The sequence below is a fragment of the Stegostoma tigrinum genome, chromosome 19 (assembly GCF_030684315.1).
Source record: "Stegostoma tigrinum isolate sSteTig4 chromosome 19, sSteTig4.hap1, whole genome shotgun sequence".
Lineage (NCBI taxonomy): Eukaryota > Metazoa > Chordata > Chondrichthyes > Orectolobiformes > Stegostomatidae > Stegostoma > Stegostoma tigrinum.
This window is the reverse complement of record NC_081372.1, coordinates 26,051,645-26,070,220: the sequence shown is the minus strand read 5'-3', so window position 1 is coordinate 26,070,220 and position 18,576 is coordinate 26,051,645. Positions and strand designations below refer to the sequence as shown.

Here is an 18,576-nt window from a genome sequence, read left to right as displayed (position 1 = left end):
CTTGGTTTATCTGATAAATAATTATCAAAACCTTGAAATTTGGAAGGATTGTGAACTGTGAGGAGGATGATATAGAAATTCAAAGGACTTAGACAAGTTGCTAAAATGGGTGTACAAGGGGCAGATGAAGTTCAATGCAGAGAAATGTGAAATCATTCATTTTGCTGGGAAGCATGTAGAGAAATAAAATAGACTTAAGGGAAGACACTAAAGGAGGAGCATGATCAAAGGAACTTTTGTTTAGATATGTGTAGTTTTATAAAGCACAGGTTGATCGTCCTCTCATAACTAAAACTAAAACACTTAGAGAGGTGCACTTCACCCTATAAATCTGTTAAAAGAGCCTCCCATTTGTTATAGATTAGATTAGATTCCCTACAGTGTGGAAACTGGTCCTTCGGCCCAACAAGTCCACACCTCCCCTTGAAACATCCCACCCAGATCCATCCCCCTATAACCCACACACCCATGAACACTATGGGCAATTTAGCATGGCCAATCCACCTAACCCGCACATCTTTGGACTGTGGGAGGAAACCGGAGCACCCAGAGGAAACCCACGCAGACATAGGGAGAATGTGCAAACTCCACACGGACAGTCACCCGAGGCAGGAATTGAGCCGGGATCCCTGGCGCTGTGAGGCTACATTGCTAACCACTGAGCCACCGTGCCACCCTTAAAGGAGTGGTTAAATAAAATGAATCCCCAACACTCATTTTATAATCAACAAGTAAGAATTTATTTATCTAACTTTAACATTGAACAAATTAACTAAACTACTAACAAGCCAAATAAGTCCTTTCTAACTACTAACTATTTCCGAATAAAGCAAAATTATAGTGCTATGCTGTTCCAATAAATATAAGTACCACCTATATAGGTAAAAAAAAAATTAGAACTTAATCTCTCAAAATTACAGACAGGTTACATCTTTCAAAATGTTCTGGGTATTCTTCGATGAATTTTTCTGTCAGGAATGCTTTCTCAGTGAATCATTGTCAGAAATGCCTTCTCATCGCATTTTTTTTGTCAAGAACGTTAACTAAGAGTGCCACAGTACCTTTATTTAGATGATGCCTTCTCCAAGAGCTGAGAAAGCTGATCTCTTCACAGACAGCAGTTCACTCTCTCCCGACTTTCTAAATGCCCTCTTCTTTTATATCCTTGATGGCATATCAAGTTCTTACAATAGGATTGATGCCATGTTGTCAATACCATCAGATTTAAATGTAATTAGTTTCTGGAATCTAAGGGCCTGGTTCAAATTAATTGGCTAAATTAACCTGTTCTCTTGGTAAAAATGCTGTTTTGCCTGCTAATAGTACAGCCTTTTGATACAAATGCTTTAATTCAGGTGCTCTGTATACCTTCAAACACACAGACATGATTTTTGAATTTCTAAGCATACATCTTTTAAAGTGACCATGCAATGCTTTCCACATAGCATTTTACAAACACCAAATTCTAACGTCCTGCTTTTGATCTGCAAGTACTCTACTCAACTTTGCAACCACACACAGTCCCTAGGTTGTGAACGGGTTCTATTCTAGAGTCCATCTGCAAGTCAATTTGTACTTAAATCAGAACACAATGCAGAACAATATAAAGCAGTGCTCATAAGTACAGGGAATGTTCACCGATCAGGTCTTTAAATTAAAATCCCTGTATGAGATCGTGTTTGTAAATCAGGGACTTCCTGCAAAAGGGAGTAAAGGTGGCAGAACAGCTAGACAGCATAGTTAATGAAGTATACAGTATCCTAATTTTATTAGTAAGGGTATAAAGTACATGAGCAAGGAAGTACATGAGCACCTGCATTCCGCATGGAGATGGCCTCAAGGCCCTCCGCTTCTTCCTGTCCCGCAGGCCCGACCAGGCCCCCTCCACCGACACTCTCATCCGCCTAGCGGAACTCGTCCTCACACTCAACAACTTCTCTTTTGACTCCTCCCACTTCCTACAGACTAAGGGGGTGGCCATGGGCACCCGCATGGGCCCCAGCTATGCCTGCCTCTTTGTAGGTTACGTGGAACAGTCCATCTTCCGCACCTACACAGGCCCCAAACCCCACCTCTTCCTCCGGTACATTGATGACTGTATCGGCGCCGCCTCTTGCTCCCCAGAGGAGCTCGAACAGTTCATCCACTTCACCAACACCTTCCACCCCAACCTTCAGTTCACCTGGGCCATCTCCAGCACATCCCTCACCTTCCTGGACCTCTCAGTCTCCATCTCAGGCAACCAGCTTGTAACTGATGTCCATTACAAGCCCACCGACTCCCACAGCTACCTAGAATACACCTCCTCCCACCCACCCTCCTGCAAAAATTCCATCCCCTATTCCCAATTCCTCCGCCTCCGCCGCATCTGCTCCCACGATAAGACATTCCACTCCCGCACATCCCAGATGTCCAAGTTCTTTAAGGACCGCAACTTTCCCCCCACGGTGATTGAGAACGCCTTTGACCGCGTCTCCCGCATTTCCCGCGACACATCCCTCACACCCCGCCCCCGCCACAACCGCCCCAAGAGGATCCCCCTCGTTCTCACACACCACCCTACCAACCTCCGGATACAACGCATTATCCTCCGACACTTCCGCCATTTACAATCCGACCCCACCACCCAAGACATTTTTCCATCCCCACCCCTGTCTGCTTTCCGGAGAGACCACTCTCTCCGTGACTCCCTTGTTCGCTCCACACTGCCCTCCAACCCCACCACACCTGGCACCTTCCCCTGCAACCGCAGGAAATGCTACACTTGTCCCCACACCTCCTCCCTCACCCCCATCCCAGGCCCCAAGATGACATTCCACATTAAGCAGAGGTTCACCTGCACATCTGCCAATGTGGTATACTGCATCCACTGTACCCGGTGCGGCTTTCTCTACATTGGGGAAACCAAGCGGAGGCTTGGGGACCGCTTTGCAGAACACCTCCGCTCAGTTCGCAACAAACAACTGCACCTCCCAGTCGCAAACCATTTCCACTCCCCCTCCCATTCTCTTGATGACATGTCCATCATGGGCCTCCTGCACTGCCACCATGATGCCACCCGAAGGTTGCAGGAACAGCAACTCATATTCCGCCTGGGAACCCTGCAGCCATATGGTATCAATGTGGACTTCACCAGTTTCAAAATCTCCCCTTCCCCCACTGCATCCCTCAACCAGCCCAGTTCATCCCCTCCCCCCACTGCACCACACAACCAGCCCAGCTCTTCCCCCCCACCCACTGCATCCCAAAACCAGTCCAACCTGTCTCTGCCTCCCTAACCGGTTCTTCCTCTCACCCATCCCTTCCTCCCACCCCAAGCCGCACCCCCAGCTACCTACTAACCTCATCCCACCTCCTTGACCTGTCCGTCTTCCCTGGACTGACCTATCCCCTCCCTACCTCCCCACCTACACCCTCTCCACCTATCTTCTTTACTCTCCATCTTCGGTCCGCCTCCCCCTCTCTCCCTATTTATTCCAGTTCCCTCCCCCCATCCCCCTCTCTGATGAAGGGTCTAGGCCCGAAACGTCAGCTTTTGTGCTCCTGAGATGCTGCTTGGCCTGCTGTGTTCATCCAGCCTCACATTTTATTATCTTGGAATCTCCAGCATCTGCAGTTCCCATTATCTCTGAGCAAGGAAGTGATGTTAGACATGTATAAAACTCTATTTGGCATCAATTGTAGGTGTCAAAAAGGTAGAGGGAATGCAGAAAAGAATCACACGTATATGTATAGAAATCTTCAGTTATGAACATAGATTCTATAAAGACTACATCTTTTTATTTTTCTTTATTTTGAATTAAGGGCCAAAATGGGAAAATTACTGCTTTGAACCAAGGACTAGAAGGAGTTGTTGCACTTTTAAAAATATGTCACTGGAACTCATTGAGAGTTTGTGTTTACATTATCGGTTTGTTCAAGCAGTGCAAGGAAGGTTTCTAAGATGTCATAACTTTGTGGGTGTGTTTGCAGAGTAAGTTTGCTGATTGGTCTGTGCAATCAGGGCCAGTTGTGGAGGCCAGGAGTTATCAGCATCACAACTCTGTGAATGGCTTCTGGGAAAATGAACTGAGAATGTGCAAATAATACAGGTATAGAAGCTTCTAGACAGCAACAGAAAAAAGCTTCCCACACTCTCTGGAGTAAAATAACCAAAATCTAAAAGACTGCTATTCTCTCCCACCAGTTGTATGATATTGCCTTTGCCAGTCACTGAAAGTCTGTTTGATTAGTGTGTCATCTGCCTGTGCCTGCTACAAGAAAAAGAAACAAAGTATCGGAAATAAGGAGACCAGATAACAGAATGTCCTAGAAGAAACCAAAGGAATACCTTGTCAAATTTTGTGGACTGGTAACATCAAACTGTTTTCCAATAATTTGTTCTGTACCAATACCCTTTATGTTTGCATATTTGCGCATGCGTGTGTGTGTGGGTGTGTGAGAGTGAGGGTTTTTCAGGGTTTAAGAAAGTGATAATCGTTTCATAGTTAGAAATATGTGAATAATACTTTTATGACAAGTGGCTACAGCTGATCTCTTTCTAATAAGTAGTAGTTCATGTTAAGTGGAGAAACTTAGTGTTTTTTGTTAACTTGAGTCCATTAGACAGCTGAATTAGTGACACAGTAACTTCATTAAATCTTTAACTTTTATGATGAGCCTGGGGGTTGTGAGGCTCGAATATCAGCAAACTTTTCAGGCCATCAAAACACACAGGTACATTACTACCTGTTCAATGGCCACCAAAGAATCTGGAATACTAGCATGAGCACCCACAGCCTGTCTTGCTCTGTGCATGCATGTTGACTCTTTGTGCATGTGTGGAGGCTCATTGGGCATTGGAGAAGCTGGGAGTTCTTTACTCTGTTGTGCACATTATTCTAAGATGTATTATTGTTTAAAGGACGAAGACTTTATGATCCTGTAGCTTATCAGCTGGAGGAATACATGAAATGAGGTTACAGAACAATTCACACAGCTTTACATGGATTTATAGTAACCAACATTGGAGTAGACCCTGGAAAGATAATAAGCATTCTGCTAATACAGATACATTTTAGAACATAGAACACTATAGCGCAATAGAGTTCCTTCGGCCCTCGATGTTGCGCCGACCTGTGAAGCCAAACTGAAGCCCATCTAACCTACACTATTCCACTATTATCCATATGTTTATCCAATGACCATTTAAATGCCCTTAAACTTGGCGAGTCTACTACTGTTGCAGGCAGGGCATTCCACGTCCTTACCACTCTGAGTAAAGAACCTACCTAACATCTCTCCTCGATCTATCACCCCTCGATTTAAAGCTATATCCCCTCATGCTAGCCTCCTCCATCTGAGGAAAAAGGCTTTCACTGTCCACCCTATCTAATCCTCTATTAGGTCACCTCTTAACCTTCTTCTCTCTAGTGAAAATAGCCTCAAGTCCCTCAGCCTTTCTTCATAAGGCCTTCCCTCCATACCAGGCAACATCCTGGTAAATCTCCTCTGCACCCTTTCCAATGCTTCCACATCCTTCCTATATTGCAGCGACCAGAACTGGCTGCAATACTCCAAGTGCGGCCGCACCAGAGTTTTGTACAGCTGCAACATGACCTCATGGCTCCGAATACCAATAAAACCTAACACACCGTATGCCTTCTTAGCAACCCTGTCAGCCTGGGTGGCAACTTTCAGGGATCTATGTACATGGACACCGAGATCTCTCTGCTCAGCCATACTACCAAGAATCTTACCATTAGCCCAGTACTCTGTATTCCAGTTACTCCTTCCAAAGTGCATCACCTCACACTTGTCTGCATTAAACTCCATTTGCCACCTCTCAGCCCATCTCTGCAGCTTATCTATGTCCCTCTGTAACCTGCAACATCCTTCTGCACTATCCACAACTCCACCGACCTTATTGTCATCTGCAAATTTACTAACCCATCCTTCTACGCCCTCATCCAGGTCATTTATAAAAATGACAAACAGCAGCGCAAAACAGATCCTTGCGGTACACCACTAGTAACTGAACTCCAGGGTGAACATTCCCATCAACTACCACCCTCTGTCTTCTTCCAACTCGCCAATTTTTGATCCAGACCACTAAATTGCCCTCAATCCCATGCCTCATATTTTATGCAACAGCGTACGCGGGGAACCTTATCAAATGCTTTACTGAAATCCATATACACTACATCAACCGCTTTACCCTCAACCACCTGTTTAGTCACCTTCTCAAATGTTTTACTCAAGGTCTGATGCAAAAGGAATAAACTCTGATTTGGTGGTTATGGCAGTAATGTTTAAAAACTGACATTAACAGAAAAATATATAGCATTCACAGCACATTCAACAGGCGATAAGCAAACATTACGGCATAACCTTCCCTCTATCATAAGGTCAGATGTTCTTCAATGGGTCTGTGTAGATGATGGGCCAAATGGCCTCTATCTGCAATGTAGGGATTCAGTAATTGCAAACTGCTCTGAACTATTTGTAACTACTCAAATATTGAAACAGTCCATATCTGTATGCAGCAAGACACCAACAACATCCTGACTTGGGCTAATAAATGACAAACAATTCACAGGACACACATGCCAGGCAAAGGCCATCTCCAATAAGACAGAATCTAACAATCACACTGTGATACTGAGTGACATTATAACTGATGAATCCCCCACTATCAACATCCAAAGGGCTAGTACTGATCAGGAACTCAACTGGGCCAACATAAATACCATGGCTCTAAGAGTAAATTAGAGATTCAGACGTGGAGAGTAACTTATCTCCTGACTCACCAAAGGCTGTCCTCCATCAATAGAAATGTGACAGAATATTGTCCACTTGCCTGAACCAAACAGATTCAAAATTATTAAGCAGCTTGGCACCATCCATCCAGGACAAAACAGACTGCTTGATACACACCCCCTCCATCACCTTCAATGTTCACTCCCTCCATTATTGTGCAGAGATGGCACCCCATAGTCTGCAGTAGTTGAAGATGATAGTTTAGGATTACATCCTGAAGAGGAATTAGAGATTCATGGCTAATAAATGCTGGCCTATCCAGTGAGACCCATATTCCACCAACGAATATAAAACAAAATTGGGGCAAAGCCAGTCGTGAGATTGAATCAAGTCTGTAAGTTGCAAGTTGTAATGCAATATGACAGGAGCAGAAGTAGGCCTTTCACTCTATTGTGTCTGCTTCATCTTTCAATGACTTCACGACTGATCTGATAATTCTCATTTTCACTTTCCCGCCTATTCCCCATTACCCCCGTTTCATTTACAGATTAAACATCTGTCAGTCCCAGCTCCAAATAGACTTAATGATCCAGCCTTGATAGCTGTTTACAATAAAGAATCCCACTAATTCACTGCCCTCTGAGAGAAAGAATTCCTTTTCATTTCTGTCTTTAAAGGGTGACCACCTGCTCTGGGATTATGCCCTATTGTCCTAGGCTCTCCAACAACAGGAAATAATTATGCTACTCCTGTTAAGTCTCCAAAGAATCTTCATTGTTTCAATAAAGTCTCTTCTCAGTTTTGTGAACTCCAAAGTGTAACAGCCCAACCAACTCAATCTCTCATGAGAAAATCCTCCATGCTCAGGATCAACCTAGTGAAGTTTCACTAGTCTGTTTCAATGGTAGTGAATCTTGCCTTAAATAAGGCAACCAAAGCTGCTCACTGTACTCTAGGTGCAGTCTATCAAGAGCTTTCTATAGTTGTAGCTTTCTCTATGAAATAAGGTCCAACAGACGATGTGTCTACTCTATTACCCACTGGCTTTTTGTGATTCAGGCACAAATACATTAGAATTTTTTGAGGAGATAGCAAGTAGGCTAAACAAAGGGGACATCAGTAAATATACTTGTATTTTCAAAAGGCTACTAAATTAAAGCTCATGGTGTAGGGATTGTATGTTAGCACAGATAGAGAATTGCCTAGCAAGAAGACAGAAAGCTGGGATAAAGTGGCCATTTCAGAATGTGTCACCCACAAATACGGTAGTATTACATACACATCCCTCATCCAAGTCATTAATATTCAGTAAATAATCATGCCCCCAGTACTGATCTTGTGCTCTTCACTAGTTACGAGTTACCATTCTGAAATGTCCACTTTATCTCAGATTTCTGTCTTCTTGCTAGGCAATCCTCTATCTTTGCCAATGTACAATCCCTACATCATGATCTTTAATTTAGCAGCCTTTTGGAAATACAAATACATTAGATTTACTAATTTCCTCTTTATTTAGTCCACTTGCTATCACAAAGAATCACAGAATCTTTACAGTGTGGAAACAGGCCCTTTGGCCAAACAAGTCCACAATGACCCTTGGAACATCCCACCCAGACCCATCCCCCTATAACCCACCTAATCTACACATCCCTGGACACTATAGGGCAATTTAGCATGGCCAATCCACCCTAACCTGTCTCCTCAAATAATTCAAATAAATTTGTCAAGCATGAAGCCACACTGATTCTGCTTTATTAGATTTTATATTTTGAAATACTCTTCTTAAATCCTTTATCATAGGCTCTAATATTTTCCTAAGGACAGGTGTTAAGCTTACTGGTCTATAGACAGCTAATTTTTATCTCTGTCTCCATTTTTGAATGAGGATGTTACATTGGCTGCAATAGGACATGAATAGGTTAGCAGAATAAGCGTTCACATTGCAGATGAGATTTTTGGTTAGAACTATGGTTAAACTATCAATTAATTTTGGTAGAAGGAATCGGGAAAAGTTAAAAAGGCTCAAATGGCACAGTTCTACATAAAGGAAATAAACGGGGAGCTTCAAGAAATTTAGCAAAGCAGTTTAGCTTTTGGCTTTACAGACATGGCTATTGCATACAAATACAGGGAAGTTATGTTCAACTCACATAAAGCTCCAGCTAAACCACAACTAGAATACTGTGTCTAGCCTGGTCACCACATTTTAGAAGGAAGCGTGGATCTTTGAGAGGGCACAGAAAGGATTTACCATTTTGGTTCCAGGGATGAAATATTTCATGTCCAGGGTTAGGTTGGATAAGCTGTAGTCCACTTTGGAGGAAAGATACAATAGAATTGTACAAGGTTATGACAGTTTTGGGTAAGAAAAATAAAGAAAAACTATTCCAATTAACTGGTGGACAAGGACTAAAGAGACAGAAATTGAAAAGAGATGGGGGTGATGTGGGAAGAAATGTTTTACACACCAACTGATAGTGACCTGGAACTTCTTTCCTGTTGGGGGCAGGGAGGTGGTGGTGGTGGAAGTGTAGAGACGATGAATTACTTCAAAAGGTAATTAGTTATTCACTTCAAGAAAATAAACATGTATGGCTATGGGTTTAGAGCACAGAAAATCAATGTTTGGTTTGCAAAGAACTACAGACGCTGGAGATCTGAAATATAAACAGAAAGTGCTCGGAAAACTCGGTAGATCTGATAACATCTGTGGAGAGACAGAGAGATACATTGCTTCAAGTCCTTTGAGGCTCTTCTTTGGAACTCAGAATTCTTAGAAGGTTCATTTTGGATGCAAACTGGTAACTCTGTTTCTCTCACACAGATATCACCAGACCTGCTGAGTTTTGCCAGCATTTTCTGTGGCTCCACAATAAGTCTGCAGAGACTTAATGGGCTGAATGCATTCTATTATGAATCAGTGACTAAACTAAGAGAACAATCAGCAATGGAAAGGTCGGGTGAAATGCATGTACAGGCAGTGCTTGGGTTGCAAAGTATTTCCATTTCTGATTCTATTTGCAAGTCGATTTGTACATATGCAGGCTAATTTAAAGCAGCTGTTTATAAGTACTGGAAACGTTCATGTGTCAGATCTTTAAAAATACACCCGTATGGGACTGTGTTTGTAAGCTGGATATTTATAAAATTGGAGCCCCCTGTATTCTACGGATCAATCTTCAAACTTTTGTACGTTTATCTCGTGATGGTCATTGGATATATAAGATCCACACAAGGCACCAAGTTCGGAAAGTTGACAGAAAGATCGTAAGAAAGGGGAAAGGAGCTTTAAAATAGACCTTCATGCCAGATAGTTTTTTTCTAAGCCGATTGTTTATTTTTCTCTTGCTGTTGGCATATGAATTTTTACTGGCCTTCAACTGCTACCACTAAAACTAGAGGGGGTTGACATGTTGAACAGGACTTTCAGAGAATGCTATGCAGGTTAATTCAGCTGAATTGCGTTCTGTGCTTCCCACTAAAACACATATCTCTACATCTGCAGAAAGATGAATGACCTTGCTTTAGCATACAGACAAGCTAGGGATTTCTGTTCCCAACAAAGGCTGTGTCAGCAGACACTCAGTCGTAGCAAACTAAGACACAAATGGCTAAATAATCATCTTGCCTGAAGATTCCTTATAAGCCCAATCACAATGTTCCATAAAGCCAGCAATTACATGATTGGTGCCACCAATGAAAATGTTTTCAACAGTTTCCATGGACTTTAGCGAAATAAGCCGGGACTTAAATGGAAATCTATTTTCTTGGTATGTCAAGTCAGACAAGAAGCAGACCCAGCGAGTTGTTGTCTGTTGCAAAGTATCATGATGTAAACTTTTTTTTAATCCTTGGCTTGAATACTTGCTGTAAAGGAGCATAAGGTGCACTGCCACCCTGATTTCAGTAATTGTCAAAAAAAAGTGTCAAATCGTCCACTATTTCCTCACAGCTGCAGATTTATGCCTTCAATTAAAGTTCCTTCCTTAATTTTGCTTGTCACTTCTTAACCCCTGGCCTTTCTAATTTGGTTATGTGAATCCTGTTGCTTTATAGGCTTTCCAAAAGCATACTGACTTATTGTAATGCTTCCCTCTAACTGTCCATCACCCTTTTAAGTTAAATTGCATTATTTTTTCCCTAACTATTAGCTTCTTCCTTTTGGCCAATTAGTTTGCTTCTGAAATGGAGCAATTACGCAAAATAGCTATAAATTCATGCCTGACCTGCCAATATAACAAGCATTGGATTGGCATAACAGGAAATCACTAGCCAACTTTCTCCTTTTCATTTTCATTGTTTTGCATTTTTAAACATAATTTGTCATCTGCTAAGCTTGAAGTATTTCATCAGAAAAGATATCAAGATGGACCAAATGTATTGGAGCACAATCATATGAAGGTAAAATTTGACATTCTGTTGTGAAGATTAACTGTGATTTGCTGGCCTAATTGTTCCGAGTAGGTGAATGGTTTGCTGATTAAAACTGTCTCGCTTGGTGAGGGAATTTTTTCAGTTCACAGTTGCTTGTAAATTTCCAGACCCAGGTCAGAAACAAACAGGATGAAGTCACTTCCTTTTTAACACATTGAAAGACAATTGTTGCATGTTTTAAGAATGTAGATATTCTCAAGTACAGTTTCATGGATTAAAAATAAAATCAATGATTGTGAAGTGTCATTCCAAAGTCAGCAGCACATTTGAACATGCACGATTAGAAGCCAGTCTTCATATATATTTCATTTGGAAACACCAGGGTAGATTATCATTTCCCATGTGAACGATTCATGGTCATAGAAAGTCGAATGCAGAGACTGAGGGTTATGATTATGCATGGAGTGTGCTGCTCAGTATTTTCTTGCTGGAATGTGCATGCCTCATTTAACTATCAAAAAAAATGTTAATCAAGGCAGGACCTCAGTGTGCCAAATTTGTCAATTACTTGCTCCAGCAGTATGGTGTCACTGCTGTGTACTGAGGAACGTGACCTTCTAGTGCTTTAAAACTCATACTCATTGGTTCTGGCATGTTTGGTTTCCTTTTGTTGCACCTAGTTAGACATAATATTTTGTATTTCAGTTTAATTTTGTTTGTTTTGCCTTCCTTGTTTCCTCTTTTTAAACACTTACAAGCATATTTTACTGTGAGTTACAGCAGCCTCTGAGGGGAAAGGTAGTCTTTTACCTCTCCAGGGATCAAGAGAGTAAAATAGGAATTTCCAGAAGAAGGTTTGCCTGTAACTTGCACAGAAGCACTATTGTCAAAGTCAACTTGATACATGTGACATTACATCTAAAGGAAAGACTGAAGACACTGAATACTGAAAAGGCTATGGGCCCTGACAACATTCCGGCAACAGGACAGAAGATTTGTGTTTCAGAACTTGCTGTGGTCCAGAAACAGTTACAACATATCTCCAAAAATGTGGCAAATTGCTCAGGTCTATGCTGTCTACAATAAGGTGGATGAATCCAACCTGGCCAATTACCATCCTGTCAGTCTGCTATCAATCATCAGCAAAGTGATGGATGGGGTCATCAACAGTACTATTAATCAGTATTGATAAAGTGAAAACTTTTTCACTCATGTTTAGTTTGAATTCTCCCAGGGCAACTGGCTCCTGACCTCATTACAGCCTTGGTCCAAACATGGACAGAAGAACTGAACTCCAGATGTGAAATGAGAATGACTGCCCTTGACATCAAGGCAGTAATGGTCTGAGTGTGGTATCAAGCAGCCTTAGCAAAAGAGTAACTGTGAATCAAGGGGAAAATGCTCTGTATTTACAAGCCTGGCACAAAAGAAAATGGTTATGTTTGTGAGAGGTCAATTATCTTTGTCCCAGGACATTACTGCATGAGTTCCTCAGGGTAGGGTCCACGGCATCACTATCATCAATTGCTTCATCAATGCTCTTCCCTCAGAAGTGAGGATGTTCTCTGATGATTCCTCAGATACAGAAGCCCCTGTCCATATGCAGAAAGACATGGCCAAGATTCAGGCTTGGGCTGACAAATAGAAATGTTATGCCACACTGGGGCAGCCCACTAGAAATCAACCCTGTATTTGCTGTGTTGTCACAGAAATCAAAGATTTTGTATAGGTATACAAAATTTTCCCAACCTTGAAATTTCCTAAAATTGGACCAAACACACTAAGTGCAAATTACTCTGATCAATTTGGAGCGCAAGCTGACCCACAACTTTTCCCAATTAGAAATTAATGATATAGATTACCACAATTTCCAATGTTAAAATGTTAGTTACCAACCTACTTACATAGAAATAGCAGCAAGTCTTTTTTTAAAATCTGTTCATTACTTTCAATTCAGACGATCAAGTTATGGATGTGGATTTCATAACTGGTTTTTGAAACCTACCCCTTTTATTTCTCAAAGTAAATTCCAATTGTAAATTTTGGTATTCAATAAAATAAAAAAAAGACCATACCTTATTCCCATAGTCTCTTGTGTCCCTGTTCAATCTGATATCGGAGGTTGCTTTTCCAGTGTATTTAACCCGGTTTCTTTGCCCATCTATATTGCCATTATCCATTTGACCAGGTTGAAGCCGCTCACTGAGGTTGACTGGCTGGTCATCTGGGCCAGCACTGTAGTCCAGGCCAGTGGAGCTATTTCCATTTATCTCTGGGAACGTACTGTCTCCCGGTGTACTGTTTGATGTTGCAGGGTTCAGGGTAGTAGAGCCATTCCCGCTGTAGCATTCTGAAGATGAATCATCTGGTAAGAACAACAGGTCATTGATAAAAACACGTCAAGAGCAAATTTCTTCTTTAAATATATATGCATGTTGCCTGATGTTTATTTTCAAAAATACATCTCCACATGTGAAAACAACTATGAAACTAGTTGACGGATTTATTTACTGAAATCTAACATTTCCTCTTAATTCATTTAAAAACATATGAATTCAATACTGTGCTATAGTCACTGAGACCAATGGCACAATAAAAGGCTCTTTGGTCCATCAAGGCTGCAATAGCCAAAAACAAATCACCCTACTATCCTAATTCCATTTTCCAACACTTGGCCCATAGTCTTATATACCTTGGCATCACAGCTGTACAACATCCAAATATTTCTCAAATGTTGAGTATTTCTGTCTTCAAGACCCTTCAGGTAGTGAGTTCCATCTTCCCATCACCACCTGGGTGAAATATTTTCCTCATCACCGCCAAACCTCCAGCCCCTTTACTTAAATCAACCCCTGGTCACTGATCCTTTCACCATAGGGAAATGTTTCTCCTTGCCTGCCCTATCTATGCCTGTCATAGTTTTCTACATCTCAATCATGTCCCCTCTCAGTCTCCTCCGCTCCAAGAAAAACAACCACAGTCTACCCATCCACTCTTAAGTAAAACTCTTTGTCCAGGTAACATCCTGGTAAATCTTCTCTGAACCAGGGCAATCACATCCCTCCTGCAATGTCGATCTAGAACTACATATGATAGTCTGAACATATGCTAGATAAACAACTGTTCTAATGGCTTTTATCCATTATACATAACCATGTAGAAGTCTCCCTGCACTGTATTTCACAGTGGCAAAGCCTGAATCTATGCCCATGCTTCCCATAGAGAAAGGTTCCAGTTCAGTAAATGGAACACGGAATACTCCTCCATCGCACATACATTACCATGAATAAAAGAAAACTTGGCGATATGGAATACCTTGTACATATCTTAATTATTAATAATGTGTACTAAAAAGGCAACAAGTTGAGCCTTTCCTTACTTTGTTACTGTCCTCCACTCTCCCATTCAGTTCCCATGACTACTTATGAAGATGTGGTGATTAACAGAAGGCTACCCTGTTATTTTACTGTAAATACTCTTCAGAGATCCTTTAAGTGACTTGAGGCATTCCAGACACCAACCCAAAGCAGGTTCTGAATATGAATTCAAAAATAAAGATGGAGGAAATAAAAATGCTAAGTTTTTTTTAAATATTCTGCTTGTTAATAATATTCCATTCAACTGAAAATCAAACTTCCAGGCATTCAATGAAACACTTTTCTCTACTTTCTATAGTTAAATGGAATATTTTTGCATTCATGACTTCTGAATAACCTAAGAAAAATTAGTTCTCACTCCTTTTTATTTTAGCTTGACATATACCACGAAAGCAAATAATCTGAATAACCTGACATTTTCATTGATGTCCTCTCTAAATTGTATACAAACCAAATGTTCATATGCAAGCTGTGCATAAGTCAGTGCCTTTAAGTTTCCTTGTGTAAAGCACAAAAACAAAGGTGCCATACACTTTGACAAATCACCTGAGCATGACAAAAAAAAATTTAAGGGTAAATTGATCTTACCAAATTCTGTGATGGATTCAAGAAACTCTATTAGGACTTCATTCACATAATCCTGCATACTGTTCAACTTTGATTTTAAATGTTTGTCTTGACATTTTAATTCTCTTCTCCACTCCATTCTGACCTCTCTGCCTTTGGCCTTCCATACTATTCCAATGAAGCTAAGTGTAAGGTCATGCTCCAGCACTTCATCTTTCAACTGGCAATGTTTTAACCTACCAGACTCAACAATTTCAAAAAATTCAGATCATAATATCTGCCTCATTTATCTTCTTTGGCCTACCCTTCTTTATATATTTCTTTGATTTTTTTCCAATGGCAATTCTATGTTAATTCTATTTTACTGGCATGACGACGTCTGGATGTATCCTTTACTTGTTTACTTATTTACTCGTCCTATTACCATCTCCTTTTGCCTTGTATCATCATCCCTTTCGACATTGCTGCTTTGAATCCAATTTTTCATTGTCAATTTCCTTCTTTCCTTCCATGCAACTTTTCCCCGTTAAGCAAGTACTCTCACTCAGGCAAAGGGTCATTGGCCTATTTCTCTCTCCAGAGATGCTGTCTGGCGTATTGAGTATTTCCAGCATTATCTGGTTTTATTTTTGCTCAAGTCTTTGATTACTGTGCATGCACAAGGCGGCCACTTCAACTTTGGCCATGTAGGTACTAAACTGACAGAGGTGGATGTCTCATGGCAAAGAATTCCAAGTGAATTTACTTTCCATGTGGACGGGAAATTTGATTGATTCGACAACATTTGAGCATTTTTGAATAAGGTTGATTCAGATGATTTTTGTTAAATCTTCTAATGAAAGGAGACTTATCACAAAATTAATCAGTCTCCTTTCTAATTCAAGGCTGGCTTATGTTTTTTTTAAATTTCTGCTCATCACTGATAGCATGCATAAACTTTAAAATCCAATACAGTCAAATAGTCATTCAGTCATACAACATGGAAAATAGACTCTTCAGCCCAACTCGTCCATGTCAACCTGATTTTCTAAAGTGAACATTTCCAAATTGCCAGCATCTGGCCCATATCTTTCCAAATCTTTCCCAATCAGGCATATGTCCAAACGTCTTTTAAATATTGTAATTACACATGCCTGTACCACTTCCTCTAGAAAAGACCTTAGCTATTCAGCTTATCTATACCCCTCATGATTTTATAAGGTCACCCCTCAGCCTCCTATGCTCCAGGGAAAAAAGTCCCAGCCTATCCGGCCTTGCCCTGTAAGTCAAACCTTCCAGTCTCAGTAACTTCCTTTTAAATCGCTATTGAACTCTTTCACATTGCCTTCCTTTAGTAGGGCAGCCAGAATTAAATGCAGTATTCACCAATGTCGTGTACAGCTGTAAAAAGATGTGCCAACTCTTGTATTCAATGCTCTGACTGAAAAAGGCAGGCTGGTCAAATGCCTTCTTCAGCGCCCTGTCTACCTGTGATGCCACTTTCAAGGAATTATGTACCTGTACCACTAGATCTTTCTGATTGCCAACAGCCCTCAGCACCCTACCATTAACTGTATAAGCCCTGCCTGGCTTGTCTTACCAAAATGCAACACTTCTCACTTATCTGAATTAAACTCTATCTTCTACTCCTCAGCCCACTGGCCCAAGTGATCAAGATCCCGTTATAATCTTAGGTAACCTCTTCACTGTCTACTATTTCACCAGTTTTGGTGTCATCCCTGAAAACGTGTGCAGGTTCTAATTTCCACTCCATCAGTAGCCAATGATTGATATTGGGTGGGGGGGGGTTAAGGAGCCACTTATTATGTGAATAGGATGAAACTAAGTGTTTTGGAGGAATCGAGGAACGTACTGTCACCGAGTTTGCAGCTGCTGCATAAATAGATGGGAAAACAAGTGATGAGGATGCTAAAAATTCTGCATACAAATTATAGATTGTTAAGTGAGTGGACAAAAAAAATTGGCAAAAGGAATATAAAGTGATAAAATGTGAGGAAATCCACATTGGTGTGAAGAATAAAAAAAAGTTGAATATTATTTAAACGGGGAAAGACTGCAGAAAGCTGCAACGCAGTGGGACTGGAAGTCCTCAAACATGTATCACAAAAAGCTAGGGTCCAACTTCAGTACGTACTGGGTAGACAAACGGAATGTTTATTAATTATTTTAAAGAGAATGGAGAATAAAAATCAAGAGGTCTTACCAAAACTCTACAAAAAGATCAGTCAGACCACACCTGGAATAGTGTGAACAGGTTTGGTGTCCTTATCAAAGGGAAGATAAACTAGCATCACAGGCAGTCTAGAGAAGGTTCATTGGTTAATCCTGGGTGTGGGGAGAATAATCTTATGAGAAGAAGTTGAGTCGGATTGGCCTGGGATTCGGGAGAGCTATAAATCATAGAAGAATGAGAGGCAATCTTAGTCAAATACTTAAGATTCTTAGGTGGCTTGTCAGAATTGATGCACTGAGGTTGTTTTCCATTGTGGAAGAGTCTAGGACCAGAGGGCATAATCTCAGAGTAAGTGGGTTTCCCATTTGAGACAGAGATGAGGAGGGCAATTTTCTTACAGGGCAGTGAATGTGTGGAATTCTCTACTGGAGAGCACCGTTGGGGCCTGATTGTTAAGAATATTCAGACTGTTAATCAGTGATGGAACAATAGTAGCAGTCTGAATAGGTGAGGGTCAAGCTCCCACAGAACCAGGATTTTTAGTTTTATTTTTCAGCAGTTGTTGGGATCTTGAAGCTGGATGTGGAAGCTCTTATTCCTCTCTCTGTTACAGCTAAAAGCTGGCTTTCTCTTCCTGCTGCTAGAATTACATGTGAGACAATCTATTTTACTGATTTTGCCTTTGCCAAGGATATGTTTATGGGATGTTACTATATTGGAATGGTTAATTAGTAGTCTTGTTAAACATTTCACTAGACTTACCATTAAGCCAATTCTTTCTTATATTTTGTCTGTATTTTAACAGCTGTGCAAAAATAAAATGTGTTTTGCTTAAAGTTGAGTAGTTTGACCAATCAAATTGCATTTGGAACATAATGCCTTACCTTTATAGTAAGAAAAAGTCAAGGTCTAGGCTAGCTTCTTAATGTAGGGGTGATAATTAGAAGGGGTTTGGTCTAGTGCATAACAACATCATCCGCAAACCTACTAAACATGCCTCCTATATTTACAGCCCATTTCTATAAATGATGAAATGCAGCAGACCCAGCATCGATCCTTGTGGCACACCACTGGTCACAGGGCTCCAATTTGAAAATCAACTCTTGAGAACCACCCTACGTCTCATACCCCCAAGCCAATTTTTAATCTAATTGGCTAGCTCTCCCGAATCCCAAATGATCTAAACTTATAAAGCAGTTAATCATGCAAAACCTTTTTGAATGCTTTGCTGAAGTCCATACAGACACTGACCACTCTGCATTCATCAATCTTCTTTGTCACATACTCAAAAAGCTTAAATCGAGTTAGTGAGATATGATTTCTCATGCAAAGCCATGTTAACTGTCT

The 18,576-nt window shown here is 40.9% G+C and overlaps 1 protein-coding gene across 4 annotated transcripts in view; it reads right to left on the bottom strand.

The window, feature by feature from the left end:
• Positions 1 to 18,576, bottom strand: part of nol4lb (nucleolar protein 4-like b) — a 349,022-nt gene that overhangs the window by 101,992 nt on the left and 228,454 nt on the right. For all 4 annotated transcript variants that reach the window (XM_048549775.2, XM_059652784.1, XM_048549776.2 and 1 more), the window contains one exon: positions 13,188 to 13,477. In XM_048549775.2, the coding sequence (XP_048405732.1) occupies positions 13,188 to 13,477 (290 nt within the window). The remainder of the gene's footprint in view (positions 1 to 13,187; positions 13,478 to 18,576) is intronic.